At 40.3% G+C, this 21,989-nt stretch overlaps 1 protein-coding gene across 5 annotated transcripts in view; it reads left to right on the forward strand.

Moving 5' to 3' along the window:
• Positions 1–21,989, forward strand: part of RNF213 (ring finger protein 213) — a 631,031-nt gene that overhangs the window by 207,760 nt on the left and 401,282 nt on the right. For all 5 annotated transcript variants that reach the window (XM_073621071.1, XM_073621073.1, XM_073621072.1 and 2 more), the window contains 3 exons: positions 10,713–10,871; positions 15,813–15,902; positions 18,180–18,302. In XM_073621071.1, coding sequence (XP_073477172.1) covers positions 10,713–10,871; positions 15,813–15,902; positions 18,180–18,302 — 372 coding nt within the window. The remainder of the gene's footprint in view (positions 1–10,712; positions 10,872–15,812; positions 15,903–18,179; positions 18,303–21,989) is intronic.

Here is a 21,989-nt window from a genome sequence, read left to right on the forward strand (position 1 = left end):
GGAGAAGGAGAGTAAGGAGATGGGACGTAAGTTGTTGAGATTGGTGGGATCCAGTGAGGGCTTTTTTAGTATGGGGGTGACTAGTGCATGTTTTAGAGAGTTTGGGAAGATGCCACAAGAGAGGGAGAGGTTGAAAATGTGAGTTAGAGAGCGTAGAATCGAGTCAGAGGGTGAGCGTAGCATTTGCGAGGGAACAGGATCCAGGGGGCAAGTGGTTAGATGAGTGCTAGATAAAAGTTTAGCAACCTCAGTAGTAGTAGCAGGGTTGAATGAGGGAAGTAATGACTGTATCTGTGGACATGGGGTGTTGCATGGTGGAGGTTTTTGCGCATTGGCGATCTCCTCATGAATTGTATCAATCTTAGTTTTGAAGTGATTGGCAATCTCCTGGGCGGTGATTGAGTTGGTGGGTGGAGGCAGTGGAGGACAGAGTAGAGTGTTGAAGGTAGAGAAGAGTTGACGTGGACTGGATGAGAAGGTGTTGATGAGTGTGATAAAGTAGGTCTGTTTGGCAGTGTGAAGGCAGGAGTAGTATTTTAGGAGGGCAGATTTATATTGTGTGAAGTCTTCCTGGGTCTTAGTCTTATGCCACAGGCGCTCAAGAGCGCGGCTACGTTTTCTGAGACTTCTGGTGTCATCTGTTTGCCAGGGTTGTAGCAGTCGGGGCCTAATTCTGCGTGTAGTGAGGGGGGCCAGCTTGTCTAGGGAGGAGGACAGTGAGCTGTTGTAAATGAAAGTAGCTAGGTTGGGGCAGGACAGGGGGGAGATTTTGTCATAGAGGTGATCAGTAGCAGAGTAGAGAAGAGAAGGGTTGAGGTGGCGAAGGTTTCTGCGTGTAACTGTTGGGCGGTTGGAGGGAGAAGAGGTGGAAGACAAGGAGAGAGCAAAACTAATAAGGTGGTGATCAGAGAGTGGGAATGGATTGTTGGAAAGGTTGCACGGAGTGCACAGATAGGAGAAGGCAAGGTCAAGGGTGTTGCCGTTGGAGTGGGTAGGAGCCTGTATCCATTGCTTCAGGTCAAGCGATGAGGTTAGACTGAGAAGTTTAGAAGTAATAGTAGTGTTAGTGTTGACAGGGATGTTAAAGTCCCCAAGAATAACTGTGGGGATTTCAGAAGAGAGAAAGTAGGGTAGCCAGGCAGAGAAGTCATCAAGAAAGGCTGATACCGGTCCAGGGGGCCGGTAGATGACAGCAATTCTTAGAGAAATGGGAGAGAAAAGACGAATGCAATGTGCCTCAAAAGAGGAGAGTGTCAGAGAGGGAGGTGGGTGAAGAACCTGATAGGTGCTGCATGGGGCTAGAAGGATTCCCACTCCACCTCCCTTCCGTCCACTTGGTCTGGGGGAGTGAGTCCAAAGAAGGCCCCCATGGGAGAGGGAAGCAGGAGAAATAGTATCCGATTCATGAAGCCAGGTTTCAGTAATGGCAAGTAGGTTAAAGGAATTTGTGATGAAGAGGTCGTGGAGGGCGGTGAGTTTGTTGCAGACAGAACATGATATTCATTTTGTCCGGGGGCTGCTGCTTCTTGCAATTTTCCATCCACTAACTAAATGCACAGAAAGGAGCATGGGGCCTTCACCAAGCAGCCAGGTAGGAAATCAGCCGAGATACAGAGGCAGGTACACAGGATTGCACAGGATTATGCAGAGGTGATCACGGAGCTGCTAAGAAAGACGTCCGCTCACATGGTGAGCTACCATGTCTACCTTAACTGAACCTTTTGACTGTGATAATTTTGAATAACCTCTACCAGTGTGCCTCTTCTTTAATAAAGTTCATTTCAAAGAAAAAAAAACATTAAACCAGGGGTTTTGGTTTACAGCTTACTCATGTTTGGTGTTAAGTGTGTTAGTTTGAGATGACTGGTAATAAAAGTAGGAAAGAGATCCAATACATGTGGATGTACAGATTCATAGGAAATAATAATATTTTAATAGCTACATTTTTAACAACCTTAGTACCAGCCTGTATATATCCCTTCATTACCTTAATTACCAGGTAATTTTTCAGTTTTCAGTGCTGTGATAGTTTGATAATTACATGTCATGCAACACTGTACCTAAATGAATTTTGGTGCTATGTAAAAAACAGCTGGGCTTTTTTACTGTTTGCTATACAAATAAAACCTGAATTCCCTACTGTCCATTATAGAACGTATAAAAACAATTGCCAGGACAGCAAGTGATGCCCCATTTTGGAAAGTAGACACTCCAAGGTGATCTATTTGTGTGACAATTTTTTTGAAATGAAGAAACCTGCTAGTATTGAGGTGGTTAAAACATAGAGCATGGTAATGGTGCACTGATACATTATTATTGTCATACACAGAGGGAGTAAGAGGTAAATGGGTTAATACACGTGACATAGAGTGAGAGGATGGAGATGAGTTGTTAATGTGCAATATAAAGGAGGTGAAGGTGTTAAAGTCGCTAGAGACAGATATGATCTGAGATATATAGGAGAGGGGCAGGGCAAATGTGTTAAAGAAAAGAGCCACAATCATAGTAATATAAGTCAACAAACAGGAAGAGCAGAATTGCTGCTCCTCACAAAATTGGGAAAATCTACAAATGGCATACAAACGAACAAGAGCACACCGAGCCTGTTTCTGAGATTTGTTGTTTACAAGTTAAAAAACGTTTTTTTTTTTTTTGCTAGAAAATTACTTAGAACCCCCAAACATTATACATTTTTTTCTAACACCATAGAGAGTAAAATGGCGGTCGTTGCAATACTTTCTGTCACGCCGTATTTGCACAGCGGTCTAACAAGTGCAGTTTTTTTGGAAAAAATACACTTTTTTTTAAATTAAAAAATAAGACAACAGTAAAGTTAGCCCAATTTTTTTGGGATTGTGAAAGATAATGTTACGCCGAGTAAATTTGATACCCAACATGTCACGCTTCAAAATTGCGCCCGCTCGTGGAATGGCAACAAACTTTTACCCTTAAAAATTTCCATAGGCGACATTTAAAAAATTCTACAGGTTGCATGTTTTGAGTTACAGAGGAGGTCTAGGACTAGAATTATTGCTCTCGCTCTACCGATCGTGGCGATACCTCACGTGTGGTTTGAACACCGTTTTCATATGTGGGCGCTACTCATGTATGCGTTCGCTTTTTTTTTTTTTTTCTTTATTTTACCTTTTATTTTTTATTTTTACACTGTTGTGTCAAAATTGTGTCACTTTTATTCCTATTACAAGGAATGTAAACATCCAAAAAAAGCATGACAGGATCTCATATTTACACTAAAATGCAATAAAAAAAAAAAAAATAGATTGTGTCATTTAAAAATTTTTAAAAAAAAGTCCCTTTAAGAGCTATGGGAGGAAGTGACGTTTTGATGTTGCTTCCACCCTGCAATGATATGGAGGCGGGTGGGGGCCATCTTCCCATCACTCGTCTACATGTCAGGCTAGGGAAAGGATCCGATCTCCTCCGCCGCTGCCTACGGCTCTGGTAAGTGATCGTGGCGGGAGGGGGGCCCCTAAGTGATGTCGTGGCAAATCCGCCGCAGAGGCCACTTTTATCTTGAAGCAGACCGTCCGCTGAAGATGAGGATACCCAGGTTATGGCAGCTAGCTGCTGTCATAAGAACGATACTCCTCTTCAAAGTACCGACGTATAACGATGGTGGGCGGTCCGGAAGTGGTTAAAACCAAATTCAAATTGACCATCAACAAAATTAAAATGGAAAAGGCATGTACTCAACACTCCCCAGCATGGGTGTCTCTGTTTTCACACTTGTAGTCCTGGACAGCAGCGCTGTCAGATGGAGGAAAACCTGCAGCTGAAGGACGGACCACAGCGCTATACACAGGCACAGTGTGTTACAGGGAATCTTCTGGATGACATCATATGCAGGTGGAGCAGTGGGGGTGGTAACACAGTTTGAAGAACCTCCTTCTTTGTCAAGCCTACCTAGAGGGAATACTGTGATTGCTTTGTCATGGAGAAGAGGGAGGGCACATGACACAACACTGCAACCTGATATTCTCAGTGCTGACAAAGACAGCAGCAGACGGACTACCTTAACCAGCTGAACCGCATAAAACATCTAGCAAAACAAATAGTTTTAGTAATTGCACATAAAATAGGATAGCAGAGAAATAGATGTGAGCGAAAGCACTGTCCAGTATATATATATATATATATATATATATATATATATATATATATATATATATATATATATATATATATATATATATATATAATATATATAATATATATATATATATATGAGTGTACTGGGCATCAGCTAGTGAACTACATTACGTAGCAAACCTGTTGATTTGCTCGAAGGTATAAAAGCTCTTACTAAAATGTATATGTAATAGAGAGACATATTGGATTTTTGCCCTTGACTCTCTAGCACGAAGGGGACTTAATGATGAACTAGAGATAAACAATGGATTGGACACAATGGATTCAGAAATGTGTACATTAAAAAAAATCCCTCAATATATACAGTAGCTATATATTACTGTAAATATAAGTTCACATTGTAGGAAAAGTTAATTGTAATTGTAGGAAAAGTTATCACCATTATTATTTCTGTTTATTACAGGTATTTATGTAGTGCGGACAATTTATGCAACGCTTTCCATGTATGTTGTGTATTTGCATGGTTTCCTGCCCTCAAGGAGCTTACAGTTTGAGATCCCTAGCTCGCATGCATATACACACATGCTGGGGCTAATTTGGGACATGAGACTGTTGATTTGCCACCATGTCTTTGAAGTTTGGGGGGAAACCTGAATACCCGGAAGAAACCTACACAGGCCCAGGGGAAACATGCAAACTCTATGCATGTAGTGCTGAGGTTGGGATTCAAACCAACGACCCTGGTACTGCCAGGCAGAAGTGCTGGCCTAATTTACAAATTAATATGAGGTCTTTAATTCATTATAGATATTTTAGACAAAACATATGCAAAATAGTTAACATTTTTATAAAAGTGCTTTTTCCATATTTTACATTTTAATTGTGTGGCTGCATTGATGGGCACTGATCATGCTGCGTTGATGGGCACTGGTAAGGCTGCATTGATGGTCACTGGTGAGGCTGGGCTGATGGGCACGGGTTAAGCTGCACTGATGGTCACTGGTGAGGCTGCATTGATGGGCACTGATAAGCTGGACTGATGATGCTGCACTGATAAGTTGTTAATATTTATTTTATTTATTTTGTAACTTAACTCTGCATAAAACATTTAATTTAACAGTGTAATTTTTTTGAGATAATTTACGAGGGCATGTTTGGGGGGGGGGGCAGGGCAAGGGTTGGGTGGGGCAACTGGTGGCGGATAACTTTTAAGGCCTGGCAAGTAGCTTGCTAGCAACAGTGTGTGTGTGTGTATATATTGTGATATTGGGAGTGTTTAGCTCAGTGATAGATGCATTTTTCCAGTCGGTTATCAGTTTTAAGGGCATGGCAGCCCATTTTTATTAAAAAAAACAAAAAAAAGGTTTATACATAGGATTTCCCTCACGGGTTCTTCTCCAGCAAATGTAACAATGAAATGAATGCCAAGCCACCTGGCTCTTAGGCTTACGCAGCCTCGGTTTTCAGTTCCTAGCTGCCCAGGCCTTAAGAGGATTCCCCAGCCCCCTGGGTTTGCTAACTGTCCCCCAGACTTCAGGACTTCCTAGCCGCCTCGGCTTTCCCAGCCTCCCAGACCCTCTTTTGGTCTCGTAGGCCCTTGTAGCCGTCCCAACCTTCCCAGTCCTTTAGACAAGAAGTCCCCCCTCACCAGTGATGTAGTCTCACACGGCAGACAGTTTTACTAACAAAGGTCTGTCTTTCAACAGCAGCAAGCTGCTCACACACCACCTTCCACCTCCTTCTGCTCTGACCACCTCTCATTATATGCGCTGTGTGCACCTGGGCACACACCCTGCTGGCTGTCCACAACACCCGGACACAGGGTTGGAGATCCCGTCCCACCCAAGACTCTTAGGGGTCTCCAAATTACAGAGCCCCATCCAGAAATCGCAAGATCTGGAGAAAGCTTCCAGAGCAGTTTTCTCCTTTTACAATCTATACTCTGTAGCCTTGCAGTCAACAGACATGCAAACCCTGTGTCCTCTTTTAATCTATTTCCGTAGGGACAAAGCCTCGCTCTGTCACAATATCTATTTATCTATAGATATATATAGATAGAGAGATATCTATAGTGTATGTATGTATGTATGTATGTATGCATTTAAAAAAAGGAAATAGTTTTGGGACTTTAAATGAGGCTAGCACCAAAAGGATGCTCGCCTCCATCCCGGTCATTGGTTATAAAATAAAGGAGGAGAAATGGGACTATAAATGAAGTACACAGCAGCACAACGCAGGTCAAGTGACCAAAATTCATTTATTTGGTATCATCCATGGTGTGTAAAAAAACATTTCGGGCATCCAACCTCTAAAATGCTGTGGGCATCAAGCCTCTATATAATAAACCATGGATTGATTATACATAAAATACACATAAGTTGCACAATATCCATTGTCACACAGAGAGCAAAGATAACAATCAACATACATGTGTACAACTGTTACTGTGATTAGACCCAAAGAGAGCCATGAAAATTAGGACAAATAATTCAAATAATAAAAAGGATTTAATGCCATGACAGATACTTATGGAGGTAAATGGAATCATTGAAATCTTGGTATTCCATGATATGTAAAGATTGGTAATAATCAAAGCTCTACGCATTTCACGGTATAGCAACCGCTCATCAGGAGCATACAAAAAAAAATTATTTTCAGTAAATAAACAGGAAATGAAAAAAGGTTTTGTATACAAATATTTTTACTTGTATAAAATGAATTATAGGTTGTGCGTCCAAACTCACATCTGTATCAGCGATCCAGTGAAACAGTATCCAGAATCGCAGAGAGCTGCAATGCAAAGCCCCCCGACGCCAGGGTGGTCTGCGGGAATGAGAACAACAGCCATAGGCAAAACCATTGCTGGTAGGTGCAATGAGTGTAGGATGCGGACCTCTGTGTGGGAAACCTATATGAAACAAACTATAGTGATGTGTGTTGGTGTGTGAATGTGAAAAAAAATTAAAAAAGATGTAAAAAAGAGTGATGTGGGGACAAAGGTGGAAATCCCTTTGGTGCTAGCCTCATTTAAAGTCCCAAAACTTTTTCCTTTTTTTAAATACATAACCTGGGATGGAAGCACACAGCAGCAGTCACACATTTATTTCAATATCTATGTAGGCCATTGGTATCAGTGGTCCCACAATCAACCTTTCATATTGATGTTTGGTTGTGTGTCCTGCTGGGTCTGCGTCTGCGATCCCTGGACAGTGTTTTTGATATCGCTGATCTGTCTGCATTTACTCGCCTCCGTTAGCTGCGGTGTTTCATGTGGGTCTCCTACCCCTCTCCCTGCCCATGGGTGTCAGGGAGGGGGCGGATGCATGGTCCTTCCCTCTCTCACGTCACATCCGCCTGTCGCAGGGCGTCCTTGTGGCGCTATGTTTCCGGCGGTGTGTCGCTGTTCGGTGGACACACTGGAGAGATGGACTGGTGCTAATCGCCCGACGGCTGAGCTGCCCAGGTGAAAGTGCTCCGCTCCCAGGTGTGGTCTGCTGACTTAATGTGGGGGGCTGGGCCATGATGGAACACCTATATAGGCATCTCCAAGGCTGGCCTTCACACACTGCACTTTCCTTCCTGTTCAGCATCACACTCGCATGCATGGAGTTGTCCACTCTGTGCACACCAGGTATTATTCCTTCCGTTTTTTTTTAATTTTCCTTTTTATTTTTGCTTTTTCCCCACCCCTTCCTATCCCATTCTCTCTCCCTATTTCCACCTTCCAAGGAAAAAGTTTTGGGACTTTAAATGAGGCTAGCACCAAAGGGATTTCCACCTTTGTCCCCACATCACTCTTTTTTACATCTTTTTTACATTTTTTTCACATTCACACACCAACACACATCACTATGATTTGTTTCATATAGGTTTCCCACACAGAGGTCCGCATCCTACACTCATTGCACCTACCAGCAATGGTTTTGCCTATGGCTGTTGTTCTCATTCCCGCAGAACACCCTGGCGTCGGGCGGCTTTGCATTGCAGCTCTCTGCGATTCTGGATACTGTTTCACTGGATCACTGATGCAGACGTGAGTTTGGACGCACAACCTTTAATTCATTTCATTTTATACAAGTAAAATATTTGTATACAAAACCTTTTTTCATTTCCTGTTTATTTACTGAAAATATTTTTTTTTTTTTTTATTATATAAAAATATATTTTTTTAGAATCATTCCATGACGTATGCTCCTGATGAGTGGTTGCTATACCGCGAAACGCGTAGAGCTTTGATTATTACCAATCTTCACATATCATGAAATACCAAGATTTCAATTATTCCATTTACCTCCATAAGTATCTGTCATGGCATTAAATCCTTTTTATTATTTGAATTATTTGTCCTAATTTTTTATGGCTCTCTTTGGGTCTAATCACAGTAACAGTTGTACACATGTATGTTGATTGTTATCTTTGCTCTCTGTGTGACAATGGATATTGTGCAACTTATGTGTATTTTATGTATAATCAATCCTGGTTTATTATATAGAGGCTTGATGCCCACAGCATTTTAGAGGTTGGATGCCCGAAATGTTTTTTACACACCATGGATTATACCAAATAAATGAATTTTGGTCACTTGACCTGCGTTGTGCTGCTGTGTGCTTCATTTAAAGTCCCATTTCTCCTCCTTTTTTATATATATATATTATACCTCTATTTTAACTTTTTTTTTTTTCTCTATTCAATTCAGTTATTGTGATGTAAAAATCATGTTGCTTCCTGAATTGGTTAGCCACTCTTCCTTTTTCCTCAGCCTGTCATAGTCAAGTTTAACTATAGTCAATAGATGCATATTATGTGCTATTATTTTAATATGGAAATTTAGACAAGTTAAAGGCTCTAACCTCTGACAAAAAATGGACAAAGAAAAAAAGCAGATTAATTTTTTCTCTGACTGCCTTCTATGGAATATCTGCAATATGAGCATTCTTTTGATGCAGTTTAGACTACCCTTTCTCAACCAGGGTGCCATCTGGGTCCATCAGGGGTTCTGCAGCGTCCTGATTGAGGCTTCTCTACTTCCGTGCTGAACTGCAGAGTGAGAGCTGAATTCAGGCTGTAATGGGCAGAGCCGTGGACAAGGGAAGGCTCCTTCCTGAGTCCCACTGACCTGCCCCGCCTCCTTCTACCATGCAGAACCTTTACCCGTCAGTTTTGGCATGTGAACGTGTCAGCCAGGTACAGTAAGGGCGGCTGGGCAATGCGAATATCCAATTGTTTTCAATAAAAAGCAGTTCCTAAATTGCCCCTAAAACAGTTTATTTCAAAAGACAGTAGCCAAATGCCATGCAACATTGGTTTATAGAGAAGGGGAATACCTTTAGTTATTCCTTTGAAAGGACCTTTTTTGTTTTTGCATGTTTATCCTGTATTCTGTATGTATTTTAAATGGTATATTTTCTCTAATGCATAATTGCATGTTTTTGGTAAAAAGAAAACATTTTGGAATTGCAATTAACTGTGGAGATATTTTTTTCAAGGTTTTTATAAATGTGCCTCTTTGCTCTACAATAGAAGTAAATATGCCATATCTGTAAAAGGCCTGTATGCGGTACATATTTTTTTATTTTTTAAAGGCGGTATGTATGTGAGTTTATGTATGTATGTATGTGTGTGTGTATTTTATTATGTATATACTGTATGTGAGTTTATGTATTTATCTATGTATATGCATGTTTATATGTGGTTGTGTATGTTTGTGTGTATATATTTTGACGTTACTGTTAGGCCTCATTCACATGAGTGTACTTAAATGTACACCCATGCGAGGGCTGTGTATGTTTGCACGGGTATGTAGAGGCATCCTGGTTCAGGCAGTCTCGTTCACGTTAGTTGGGGCACAGCGGCTGCATGGACACAACTGCTGCTCCCAATTTATACATCCATGTGGTTGCAGCTCCCTGAACACAGACAGTGTGGTTTCAGGGACCCTTACCCACACAGATATCAAATTTGGAAGCAGCAGCTGTGTCTGTGCAGTCACTGTGCCCCAATTGACATGAATAGGACTGCCTGCACAGGAATGCATGGAGCAGTTGTGCATCTCTGTGTGAGCAAACATGGCTCTCACACAGATGCACACTTAAGTACACCAGTGTCAATGAGGTATACTCCTGACCCCTACACTTTGTATGATAAGTGTTTTTTTTTTTAAGTAAGCAGATCTGCTTTTTTAGACTGGGGTGCCTTGAGAGTGAAAATACTTTTAAAGGGTGCCCTGACTGAAAAAAAGTTTGAGAAACACTGTTTCTATTCCAACCTTGTGGAAACAGTTTGTGGGAGGCCCATTTCTTTACATTAGGATTGTGTCCCTTGTGCACAAAGCCAGTTTTATGAATGCATGGTACTATGAGTTTAGTGTGGAGGAACTCAAGGGGGTGCCCACACCCTTTTGGGATGGATTAGAACATTGATTATGAGCTATGTCTTCTTGTCCAGCTTTATTACCTGACCACACAAATTCCTATCGTTTTGGAATGGGTTGTTATACATGCTTATATAGGTGTGATGCTCTGGTGTCCAAAAATGTTGCCCATATAGTGTGTATCTTCTTTTGTATGTGTACACTGATTCATCTTTTTTTAAATTTAATTTAGCATCATTGTAAAGAAGAAGCATCAGAATCAAATTCACAAGAGCCTGATCTGCAGAGGATTTTAGAAGATGCATTGCTGCTGACAAACAAATGGCTGGAAGATGTGTTTGGGCACAGATTTAATTTCTATGACTATGGAAAGTTTTCTTTGGAGCTCCGGGTAAATGTTTTTTTATACTTCTTTAATTGTTTAATGAAGGATAACCAGTTACCAGCTATTTCTGCTTATTGATAATTTGTCAGTTTCAATACCCATTTAAAAATGAAAAGTCTGCTGACATGGACTCACACACATTAACATGCTTACAGTGCCTTTAAAAAGTATTCATACCCCTTGAAATTTTCCACATTTAGTCATGTTACAACCAAAAACGTAAATGCATTATATTGGGATTTTATGTGATAGACCAACACAAAGTAGCACATAATTGTGAAGTTGAAGGAAAATGATAAATGGTTTTCAAATCTTTTTTACAAATAAATATCTGAAAAGTGTGGTGTGCATTTGTATTCAGCCCCCTTTACTCTGATACCCCTAACTAAAATCTAGTGGAGCCAATTGCTTTCAGAAGTCACCTAATTAGTAATCAGTCCACCTGTGTGTAATTTAATCTCAGTATAAATACAGTTTGTTCTGTGAAGCCCTTAGAGGTTTGTTAGAGAACCTTAGTGAACAAACAGCATCATGAAGGCTGAGTCCTCCAGGAAGCTAAAGTTTGCAAAGTAAGCCCGCACTGTAGCTGTCATTCGGCTAAAGCGTGGGCGGCAATAGGATAATGCAGTGAATACATTAAGGAGAGGACTGTTTGGTGGTGATAAGTTACGGAGGGGTCCAGGTCTGGAGCGGACGCTGGGAGGTCTGAATCAGACCGCTGGTCAAGTCGGTGGAGGAGCGGACCATTAGGCGGAACATCCAAGGGGACACTCATCCTTCGTTACCCACTCTATGCCTATTACCCCTGCAGGGGTGACTACTTCTGGTGAGTGGGGAAACATTGGGGGAGCACCTGAAGTCACCAGTTTCCATGAGCACAGAAGTCACTGGTTTTTTATCATTTATTATTTTTTCTGGATTGCACAAGTTGGGAGGACACTTTTTTGGGATCCCGGCTGGGACTATTTACATACTTTCTATGGATTTATCAGTGTTGTAATTACATAATAGATACTCGCACACAATTTTTGGCACAAGTATAGGACTTAATTTATAATTAATTGTACCAGGAGCGAAGCATTTTGACTTGGTATATACACAGATCACATACTTAAGTATTTTCCAATATTGTTGCAAATAATTATCACTTTTTGGTGGTGATTTAATGTTTACTGTTTTTGCTGTGATAGAGCGTTTGTTGTGTATCAGCTAATCTGGGAGCTAGCGTTTTTTATTTTATATATTTTCCCACGCACTTATATATGTTTACTCTTTAATTGCACTGCAGAGTGTATATATATTTTTATAAGGTATATATCAGTAGTTCACTTACCACAGATTTTTTACAACAATTATAATTTGCGTCACTTAGGGTAGTGCCATATCCCCATTTTTCCTCTTTTCACCTTAATAGGTCCCTTTGGGAACTAATTAGGGGGAGGCTGCAACCCTTTAATCTCCTAAGCGCAGACTTTTAACTTATTACGCACATTAACATGCTTACAGTGCCTTTAAAAAGTATTCATACCCCTTGAAATTTTCCACATTTAGTCATGTTACAACCAAAAACGTAAATGTATTATATTGAGATTTTATGTGATAGACCAACACAAAGTAGCACATAATTGTGAAGTTGAAGGAAAATGATAAATGGTTTTCAAATCTTTTTTTACAAATAAATATCTGAAAAGTGTAGTGTGCATTTGTATTTAGCCCCCCTTTACTCTGATACCCCTAACTAAAATCTAATGGAACCAAATGCTTTCAGAAGTCACCTAATTAGTAATCAGTCCACCTGTGTGTAATTTAATCTCAGTATAAACACAGTTTGTTCTGTGAAGCCCTTAGAGGTTTGTTAGAGAACAAACAGCATCATGAAGGCCAAGGAACACACCAGACAGGTCAGGGATGAAGTTGTGGAGAAGTTTAAAGCAGGGTTAGGTTATAAAAAAAATCCCAAGCTTTGAACATCTCAAGGAGCACTGTTCGATCCATCATCCGAAAATGGAAAGACTATGGCACCTGCAAACCTACCAAGACATGGCCATCCACCTAAACTGACAGGCCGGGCAAGGAGAGTATTAATCAGAGAAACAGTCGAGGCCCATGGTAACTCTGGAGGAGCTGCAGAAATCCACAGCTCAGGTGGAAGAATCTGTCCAAAGGACAACTATTAGTCGTGCATTCCACAAATCTGGCCTTTATGGAAGAGTGGCAAGAAGAAAGCCAGTATTGAAATAAAGCCATTAGAGGTCCCATTTTCAGTTTGGGAGAAGCCATGTGGGGGATACAGCAAATTTAACTTTTTGGCCTAAGAGCAAAACGCTATGTGTGGTGGAAAACTAACACTGCACATCCCCCAGAACAGACCAAACCCACTGTGAAACATTGTGGTGGCAGCATCATGTTGTGGAGATGCTTTCCTTCAGCAGGGACAGGGAAGTTGGTCAGAGTTGATGGGAAGATGGATGGTGCCAAATACAAGGCAATCTTAGAAGAAAACCTGCAAAAGACTTGAGACTGGGGAGGAGATACACCTTTCAGCAGGACAACAACCCTAAACATACAGCCAGAGCTACAATGGAATGGTTTGGATCAAAGCATATTCATGTGTTAGAATAGCCCAGTCGAAGTCCAGACCTAAATCCAATTGAGAATCTGTGGCAAGACTTGAAAAATGCTTTTCAGATGCTTTCCATCCAATCTGACAGAGCTTGAGCAATTTTGCAAAGAAGAATGGGCAAAAATGTCACACTGTAGATATGTAAAGCTGGTAGAGACATACCCAAGAAGACTTGCAGCTGTAATTGCAGCGAAAGGTAGTTCTACAAAGTATTGACTCAGGGGAGGCTGAATACAAATGCACGCCACACTTTTCACATATTTGTTTGTAAAATATTTTGAAAACCATTTATCATTTTCCTTCCACTTCACAATTATGTGGCACTTTGTGTTGGACTATCACAGAAAATCCCAATAAAATACATTCACGTTTTTGGTTGTAACATGACAAAATGTGGAAAATTTCAAGGGGTATGAATACTTTTTCAAGGCACTGTATGATTAATGTCTCTACTATGCCAATCTGTATTAAGGGCCCTCGCTGAATCTCTCTGTTCTCTGGTTTTGCTTTCTTCCTTTCCTTCGTTATAAAATTAATTTACAATCTCCTTTCCAAGTGTGAATTCCATTCCTCTGCACTCGCAAAATATTAGCACTATCAAATAGTTATGACACACAGGAATATGCACTGAACAATTTAGAATGAAGACATTGTGCAGTCAAGTTACTATATGCTGTATCTCAATTATTGTATAATAACCTACCATGTGGTGATTTATATAAGAAATGTATTCCTTTGAATTCATTATGTGCATTTTTTCAGTGTCTGCATTGGCATAACACTGTTTAAAGCCTAACTCTGGGCTCCCCCTTGAGGCTCATGCTAGAAGTATGTTATGCTTATTTACATCTGTTTCTTTTTTTAACTTGCCTTCGCCTGATGTCCTCTGGCCAGTCATTTGACACGCTGGTTCCCCTTTCTCTTTAGACTGCTGCTGGTGGTGGTCAGTCCTGGATGATTTAGAAAACAGTACTAATGTGATGACATCAGAACTCTTCACTGCATAAATACACTATATGTTCAGTGTGCTGTGCTCAGGAAGGGGGGGCACTCACAGTATTTTCTTATTCTATCGGTTTGACCGATTTGAGTGATGCTTGGGTGTCGTATAATCCGGATGACCGAGAACATCTTGTGGAGAGGAACTGCAGGCAACATGTTGATTTGAGTACTACTACTACTTTTTTTTTTTTTCATTCTCCAGAGGAATGTTAACCACTTCAGCCCTGGAAAATTTTATCCCCTTCCTGACCAGAGCACTTTTTACAATTTGGCACTGACAATTGCGCGGTCATGCAATGCTGTACCCAAACAAAATTTGCATCCATTTTTTTTTCCACAAATAGAGCTTTCTTTTGGTGGTATTTGATCACCTCCTGCGGTTTTTATTTTTTTTAAACAAAAAAAAGCGACAATTTTGAAAAAAAAAAAAACAATATTATTTACTTTTTGCTATAATAAATATCCCCCAAAAGTTTAAAAAAAAAAAATTTCTTCAAAATTTCTTGGTGTCTACAAACTATAGGAAAGATTTATGGCATTTTTATTATTTATTTATTTTTTTTACTAGTAATGGCAGTGATCTGCGATTTTAAGCGGTATTGCGACTGACAGATCGGACACTTTTGACACATTTTAACCACTGACCACTGACATTTATACAGCGATCAGTGCTATAAATATGCACTGATTACTGTGTAAATGTCACTGGTAGGGAAGGGATTAACACTAGGGGGTGATCAAGGGGTTAAATGTGTGTTCCCTGGATGTGTTCTAACTGTATGGGGATAGGACTGACTGGGGGAGGAGACATATCGTTGTTCCTACTTAGTAGGAACAAACAATGTGCCTCCTCTCTCCTGACAGAACAGGTGTGCTGGTTCTCGTGTACGCGATTGCGCGTGGCCAGTTCGCACCCGCCGGCCAAGCGCCTCAGGTCCCCCGCTGTGCAGCGGGCGTACATGTGCGCCCTCTGGTGGCTTTTAAAGGGGAAGACGTACCTATACGGGGCTTTCGCCCAATGGTGCCATTATGCCACAGTATATACACGTGAGCCAGTGGGGAACTGGTTAAAATATATATGCTTGGATTTAATATAATATTAATTAATATAATATTGTATCTTTTTTCTGATTTTGTGATGCCATTGTATCCCTTTAAATTTTCAAAAATTAAAATGATTGATACCAAAAAAGAGAGAGTTATAACAAAAAGCCACATGTTTATGTAATTATACATGCCATATAGAGAATAGGTGACATTTGCATAGTAATGATATTTTTACTGGTTTATGTATTTAATTCAGCTTGTCCTGTTTGATCTAGGTATGGGATCAGATTCTGAAGGCTGGTGAAAATGTAACTCCAAAGTGGAAGGACTCTCTTCTGTGTGTTTTACTCAGAAAGATAAAACAGGTATCCTAATTTATACAGACATTCACCTAAAAGATTTATTGACGTTTTCTGTTCTGTGTTCTTCCCAAACCTTCAAATAATTACAGCTTTCCATAGATTTACCTAACTAACGCAAAGTTATGTTAAAGGGAAGCTACAGTGTTTTTGGTAATATAATTTTATATTTTTTTTACTGTTTGCAATGTTTGTTTTTTTCCTTATTTGTATAAATGCTTTACTGATACATATGTAGTATGATGAGGATTCATTAAAGCGGAGTTCCACTCAAAAGTGGAACTTCCGCTTATCCGTTCCCCCCCCCTTCCGGTGCCACATTTGGCACCTTTCAGGGGGAGGGTGGCCAACAGGTACCTGTTTTTGACAGGTACCGTTCCCCACTTTTGGGAGAGGGGGCCGCGGCCCTGTCTCTCTGAAGTTTGGCCCCTCCTTCTGCCTCCGCCGCTGGACCAATTAGAAAGCGCAGCATGCTTTGCACATGCGCAGTAGGGAACCAGCTGTGAAGCCAAAAGGCTCCACTGCCGGGTTTCCTTAACAGGAACGGCGGCTGCACCCGACAGCCGATCCGAAGATCGGCTGGGGTGCCTACATTGCGGTCTCCCTGGATAGGTAAGTGTCCATTTATTAAAAGTCAGCAGCTGCAGTATTTGTAGCTGCTGACTTTTAATTAAATTTTCGTGGGGAGGCTGGACCTCCTCTTTAAGCTTGAATCGAAGAGCATGTTAAGATTTCTTATAAGGAAGCCCAGCATTGCCTGCTTTCTTGTTGATTGCCTCTGCAGATTGAACATTCTGACAGTCCAAAGAAGTGGAGTATGTCTAAAGCCAGCCATAGACGGATTGAAATTCGTCCGGTTCCTGCCTGGCAAGCAGAATTTAGATCCATCTATGGCTGACTTTAGACAAACTTCACTTGTTTCTCAGAAGAAATGTGACTGTCAGGATTTTCAATCTGCAGAGGCAATCGGAAAGAAAGCAGGCAATGCTAGGCTTCCTTATAAGCTCTCTGCAATTCAAGCTTATTGAGTTCTCAGCATACTACATATGTATTAACCACTTGAGCCCCGGAAGAATTTGCCCCCTTAATAACGGGCCATTTTTTGTGATACGGCACTGCGTCGTTTTAACTGACAATTGCACAAATCGTGCGATGCTGTACCCAAACAAAATTGACATCCTTTTTTTCCTACATATAGAGCTTTCTCGCGGGTGGCCGGCGACGATTGCGCCCGCTGGCCATGCACATCGGGTCCCCCGCCGCGCAATGGGCGCCTGCTATGGCTGTTAAAGGGGCTGATGTACATATACGGCTGTTTGTGCCGCAGTGCCATTCTGCCACCGTATTTGTACGTGAGGCGATCGGGAAGTGGTTAACAAAGGTTTTATACAAATAAGGGCAGGCTAGTTGTACTGAAGTTGATCTTTGTAAAATGTCCTGTTCAGGTCACTGATATGATTGTAGCCGTATTAGTGCACTGGCAAAAAGAACAATTGAGTACTGTCCATGATACTTTTTTCTGTTTGCACTAACATGAAAATTTTCAGGACAAGCTTTCAGGGTGTGTCCACTTCTTCAAGGTCCAAGCAGTACTATTACACAAAGTTTTAGCAGAATGTTAAGTAACAGTCTGAGGAAAAAAAAAACACACACAAAAGTATGTACTCAGCAATGGTTATCAAACTTGGATCACTGGTACGTTTGCAAAGTCCTTCTGTGGAAGGAAAGTTAAGAGTATTTGCATAAGGAATTTTAATGTTGTATGAGATTTCTTTTCTTTTTTTTTTTTTATCTTGGGAGAAAAATGTCACTGTTGATCTGTGTTTCCTTTGTAATCAGGTTAGTTAACTTCTTTTTCATGCGGCTATATGCAGTATCTTCCATCATGCTTGATGTGATTATAGCCATATTAGTGCACTTGCAAAACGAACAGTTAAGTACGGTCTGTAATCCTTTTTTTTTTTTTATTTCTGCCAAAATGTTCTGTATTAGATCTGCTTGGACCTTGAAGTAGGGGACACGCTATGAAAGCTTGTCTGAAAATGTTTGTTAGTGCAAAAAGTATCACAAACCACTCAGTTGTTTTGTTCAGGTGACAAAATTGTCACTGGTGCAGTAAGTGAGAGGAAATCTCCCTCAAGACAGCAGTTAGTATCCAGGTTCTTGCCCATTGCCCCTTTTTAAAGCACTTATAAAAAAGGTTTAGGTTGCTGTTACACTCTAAATGTTATATAAATGCTATAAAAATGGCACCAATTCGTGTTTCTTTTTATATTTTCATAGGAAGATGCAGTTCGACAGATTCAATTGTACTGTAAAGAACAAAATCAGTTTAAAGATCTTCACCCATCAATTAATAAATGCTTTGAAGACTGTGCCATTGGAGCTGTGCATATGGCTTGCCTGGTAAATTACTTCACACCGAGGTGTTTTCTTAAATGAATGTAATTTTAGATAAATTTTGAGAGGCTGGACAATGTAGTATATTTTCCGTAAGTACGCTATTATTTATAATGATTACTTGGAAGCAATTTTTCATACACATTTCATATTTTTATAGTTTTCTTATTTTAAGTGCTCTTCAGTGCACTGAAATAAATGTGTGCGACAAACTGTTACCTGCAACGAAGACATTTTAGGTTGCCTTCTCCCCAGGTCCCCGATCTCTACAGTAGTGAAGATAAACTACTGGCTGAAGTATGTGCATAATCCATCACTTCCGAGAGTGTCAGATTCCTGGTCCCATGCTGTGCTCAATGCTTCCAGTCCCATAATCATTAATTTGTTCTATGATGAAATAGAGGTTATACAAAATTTTGAGCACTCTGTGTTAATGGGTGTTTAACCCAGTATAGAGGTAAACATTTTTTTAGGAGATACAGGACTTTGAGTGCATTTCAACGTAGAAATCACTCGAGAGTATATGTAAAAATATATACAAAATTTTATTTAAATGAACAATATCATAAAACCAGTGCATACAATGCAATCATAGCCATAGGTGTGCGCAAACATCCTATTCATGACAATGAGTTACTGTAATCGCCTTCATATTTTCATGACGTTCGTATTTTCTACATGTTTCACCATATGGCTTCCTCAGGAAACAACGTGAGCATTAATTTATTAAATATGAAGACCTAAAATCAATCAACTTTAAATGTGCACAGAAAACTACATATGGCGAAATATGTAGAAAATATGAACGTGATGAAAATATGAATGTGATTACAGTAACTCTTTGTCATGAATAGGATGTTTGCGCACACCCATGGCTATGATTGTATTGTATGCACTGGTTTTATGATATTGTTCATTTAAATAAAATTTTGTATACATTTTTAAATACACTCTTGGGTGATTTCTATGTTGAAATGCACCCATAAAGTCCCGTATCTCCTAAATTTTTCTTCTATTTCCAAGGGATGTTGGTGCCATACTGTTTGTAGATTTTGATGCTGGTCTCTGTCCATATATTTGACCAGTATAGCAGTACCTATATTCTAAAACACAAGTCTTGTTGAGAAAGAGAAAAGAGAGGCAGCAGGAATCGCATCATTTTATTATTGCAAATAACAACACAAATAAGTGCTTATTTCACTTAAAAATGAGGACATAAAGATGAAATTCCCCTTTTTTATGGCTGTACTATAACCACAAGGGAATGCCTGCTTGCACCACAGAGATGTTAATCCATAAAGGAAATGTGTGTTTCGAGCAATCACAGAGCTCAGAGGGGGAATAGGAAATTGTCAGTCCTGGAAGGGTTGGATTTTGCAGGTTCTTAGGCCTCTAGATTCTTCCCTACTCCAGAGATGGTGCAAGGGAAAAGGTGAGTCTTAAATTCCTACTTTGCAGGGAAAGTTTATTGTACACGTTTACAGTGCCTTGCAAAAGTATTCACCCCCCTTGCCATTTTTTGCGTTTTGTTGCATCACAACCTGGAATTAACATGGATTGTTTGAGGATTTGCATCATTTAACTTACAGAACATGCCCACAACTTTGAAGATTTTTTTTTTTTTTTATTGCGAAACCAACAACAAATAGGACAAAATAACAGAAAAAGTCAATGTGCATAACTATTCACCCCCCTAAAGTCAATACTTTGTACAGCCAACTTTTTCAGCTATAACAGCTCCAAGTCGCTTTGGATAGGTCTCTATGAGCTTGCCACATCTTACCACTGGGATTTTTGCCCATTCTTCCTTGCAAAACTGCTCCAGTTCCTTCAAATTGGATGGTTTGCTTTTCTGAACAGCAGTCTTTAAATCTGACCACAGATTTTCTATTGGATTGAGGTCTGGGCATTGAATAGGCCATTCCAACACATTTACATGTTCCCCCTTAAACCACTCAAGTGTTGCCTTAGCAGTGTGTTTGGGGTCATTGTCCTGCTGGAAGGTGAACCGCCTCAAATCACACACAGGGTGGTACAGGTTTTGCTCAAGAATATCCCTGTATTTATCACCATCCACCTTTTCCTCAACTCTGACCAGTTTCCCAGTCCCAACTGCTGAAAAACATCCCCACAGCATGATGCTGCCACCACCATGTTTCAACTATGGGGATGGTGTTCTTTGGGTGATGTGATGTGTTGAGATTGCACCCAACATAGCGTTTTCTTTGATGGCCAAAAAGTTAAATTTTAGTCTCCTCAGACCAGAGCACCTTCCTCCATACATTTTGGAAGTCTCCCACATGCCTTTTTGGAAACTCAAAATGTGCCATTTTGTTTTTTGCTGAAAGTAATGGCTTTCTTCAGGCCACTCTGCCATAAAGCCCAACTCTATGGAGCGTATGGCTTATTGTCGTCTTATGTACAGATACTCCAGTCTCTGCTGTGGAACTCTGCAGCTCCTCCAGGGTCTCTGTGCTGCCTTTCTGATAAATGCCCTCCTTGCCCGGTCTGTTAGTTTTGGCGTGCGGCCGTCTCTTGGCAGGTTTGCTGTTGTGCCATGTTCTTTCCATTTGGTTATGATAGATTTGATGGTGCTCCTAGGGATCATCAAAGATTTGGATATTTTTTTATAACCTAACCCTGACTTGTACTTCTCAACAACATTGTCCCTTACTTGTTTGGAGAGCTCCTTGGTCTTCATGGCAGTGTATGGTTAGTGGTGCCTCTTGCTTAGGTGTTGCAGCCTCTGGGGCCTTTCAAAAAGGTGTGCATATGTAATGACAGGTCACGTGACACTTAGATTGCACATAAGTGGACATCATTTCACTAATTATGTGACTTCTGAAGATAATTGGTTGCACCAGAGCTTTTTATGGGCTTCATAACAAAGGGGGTGAATACATACGCACATGCCAACTATCAGTTTTTAATTTCTAAAAAATTGTTTTATGTATATATTTTTCTAATTTTACTTCACCAACTTAGACTATTGTGTTCTGATCCATCACATATAATTCAGATTAAAAAAACATTGAACTAAAGGCTGTACTGTAACAAAATAGGTAAAAAGCCAAGGTGGGTGAATACTTTCACAAGGCACTGTATTTTAGTGACAGAGCTGCTTTAAAGCCATTCTCTTGGCAATATAACCATATCTGGAAAGCCCCCACCTCATCCCTTTTAAAATGTAGTAAAATGATTATTTGCTGTTAACATGTTCTTTTGTGGGAAAGATCATTAGGGCACCCTTTGTGTCTGGCACACTCCACCAGACTACAATGCCCAAAAGCTCACTGCCTGCGAGCAGGCATTAACCTGTCTTTTTGGAATCACTAATGTTGGTGGCTGTGGTTTAACTAGTTAAGGACCGGAAGGATTTGCCCCCTTAAGGACCAGGGGTGATATGGAACTGCGTCACTTTAACTGAAAATTGCGCGGCCGTGCAACATTGTACCCAATCAAAATGTCCTTTTTTTTCCCCACAAATAGACCTTTCTTTTAGTGGCATTTGATCACCTCTGCGGTTTTTATTTTTTGCACTATAAACAAAAAAGGCAACAATTTTGAAAAAACGAAACAATATTTTTTACTTTTTGCTATAATAAATATCCCAAAAAATTAAAAAAAAATGAATTTACTCCTCTGTTTAGGCTAATATTTATTCTTCTACATATTTTTGGATAAAAAAAAACG

This window comes from Aquarana catesbeiana, linkage group LG03 (assembly GCF_042186555.1).
Source record: "Aquarana catesbeiana isolate 2022-GZ linkage group LG03, ASM4218655v1, whole genome shotgun sequence".
Lineage (NCBI taxonomy): Eukaryota > Metazoa > Chordata > Amphibia > Anura > Ranidae > Aquarana > Aquarana catesbeiana.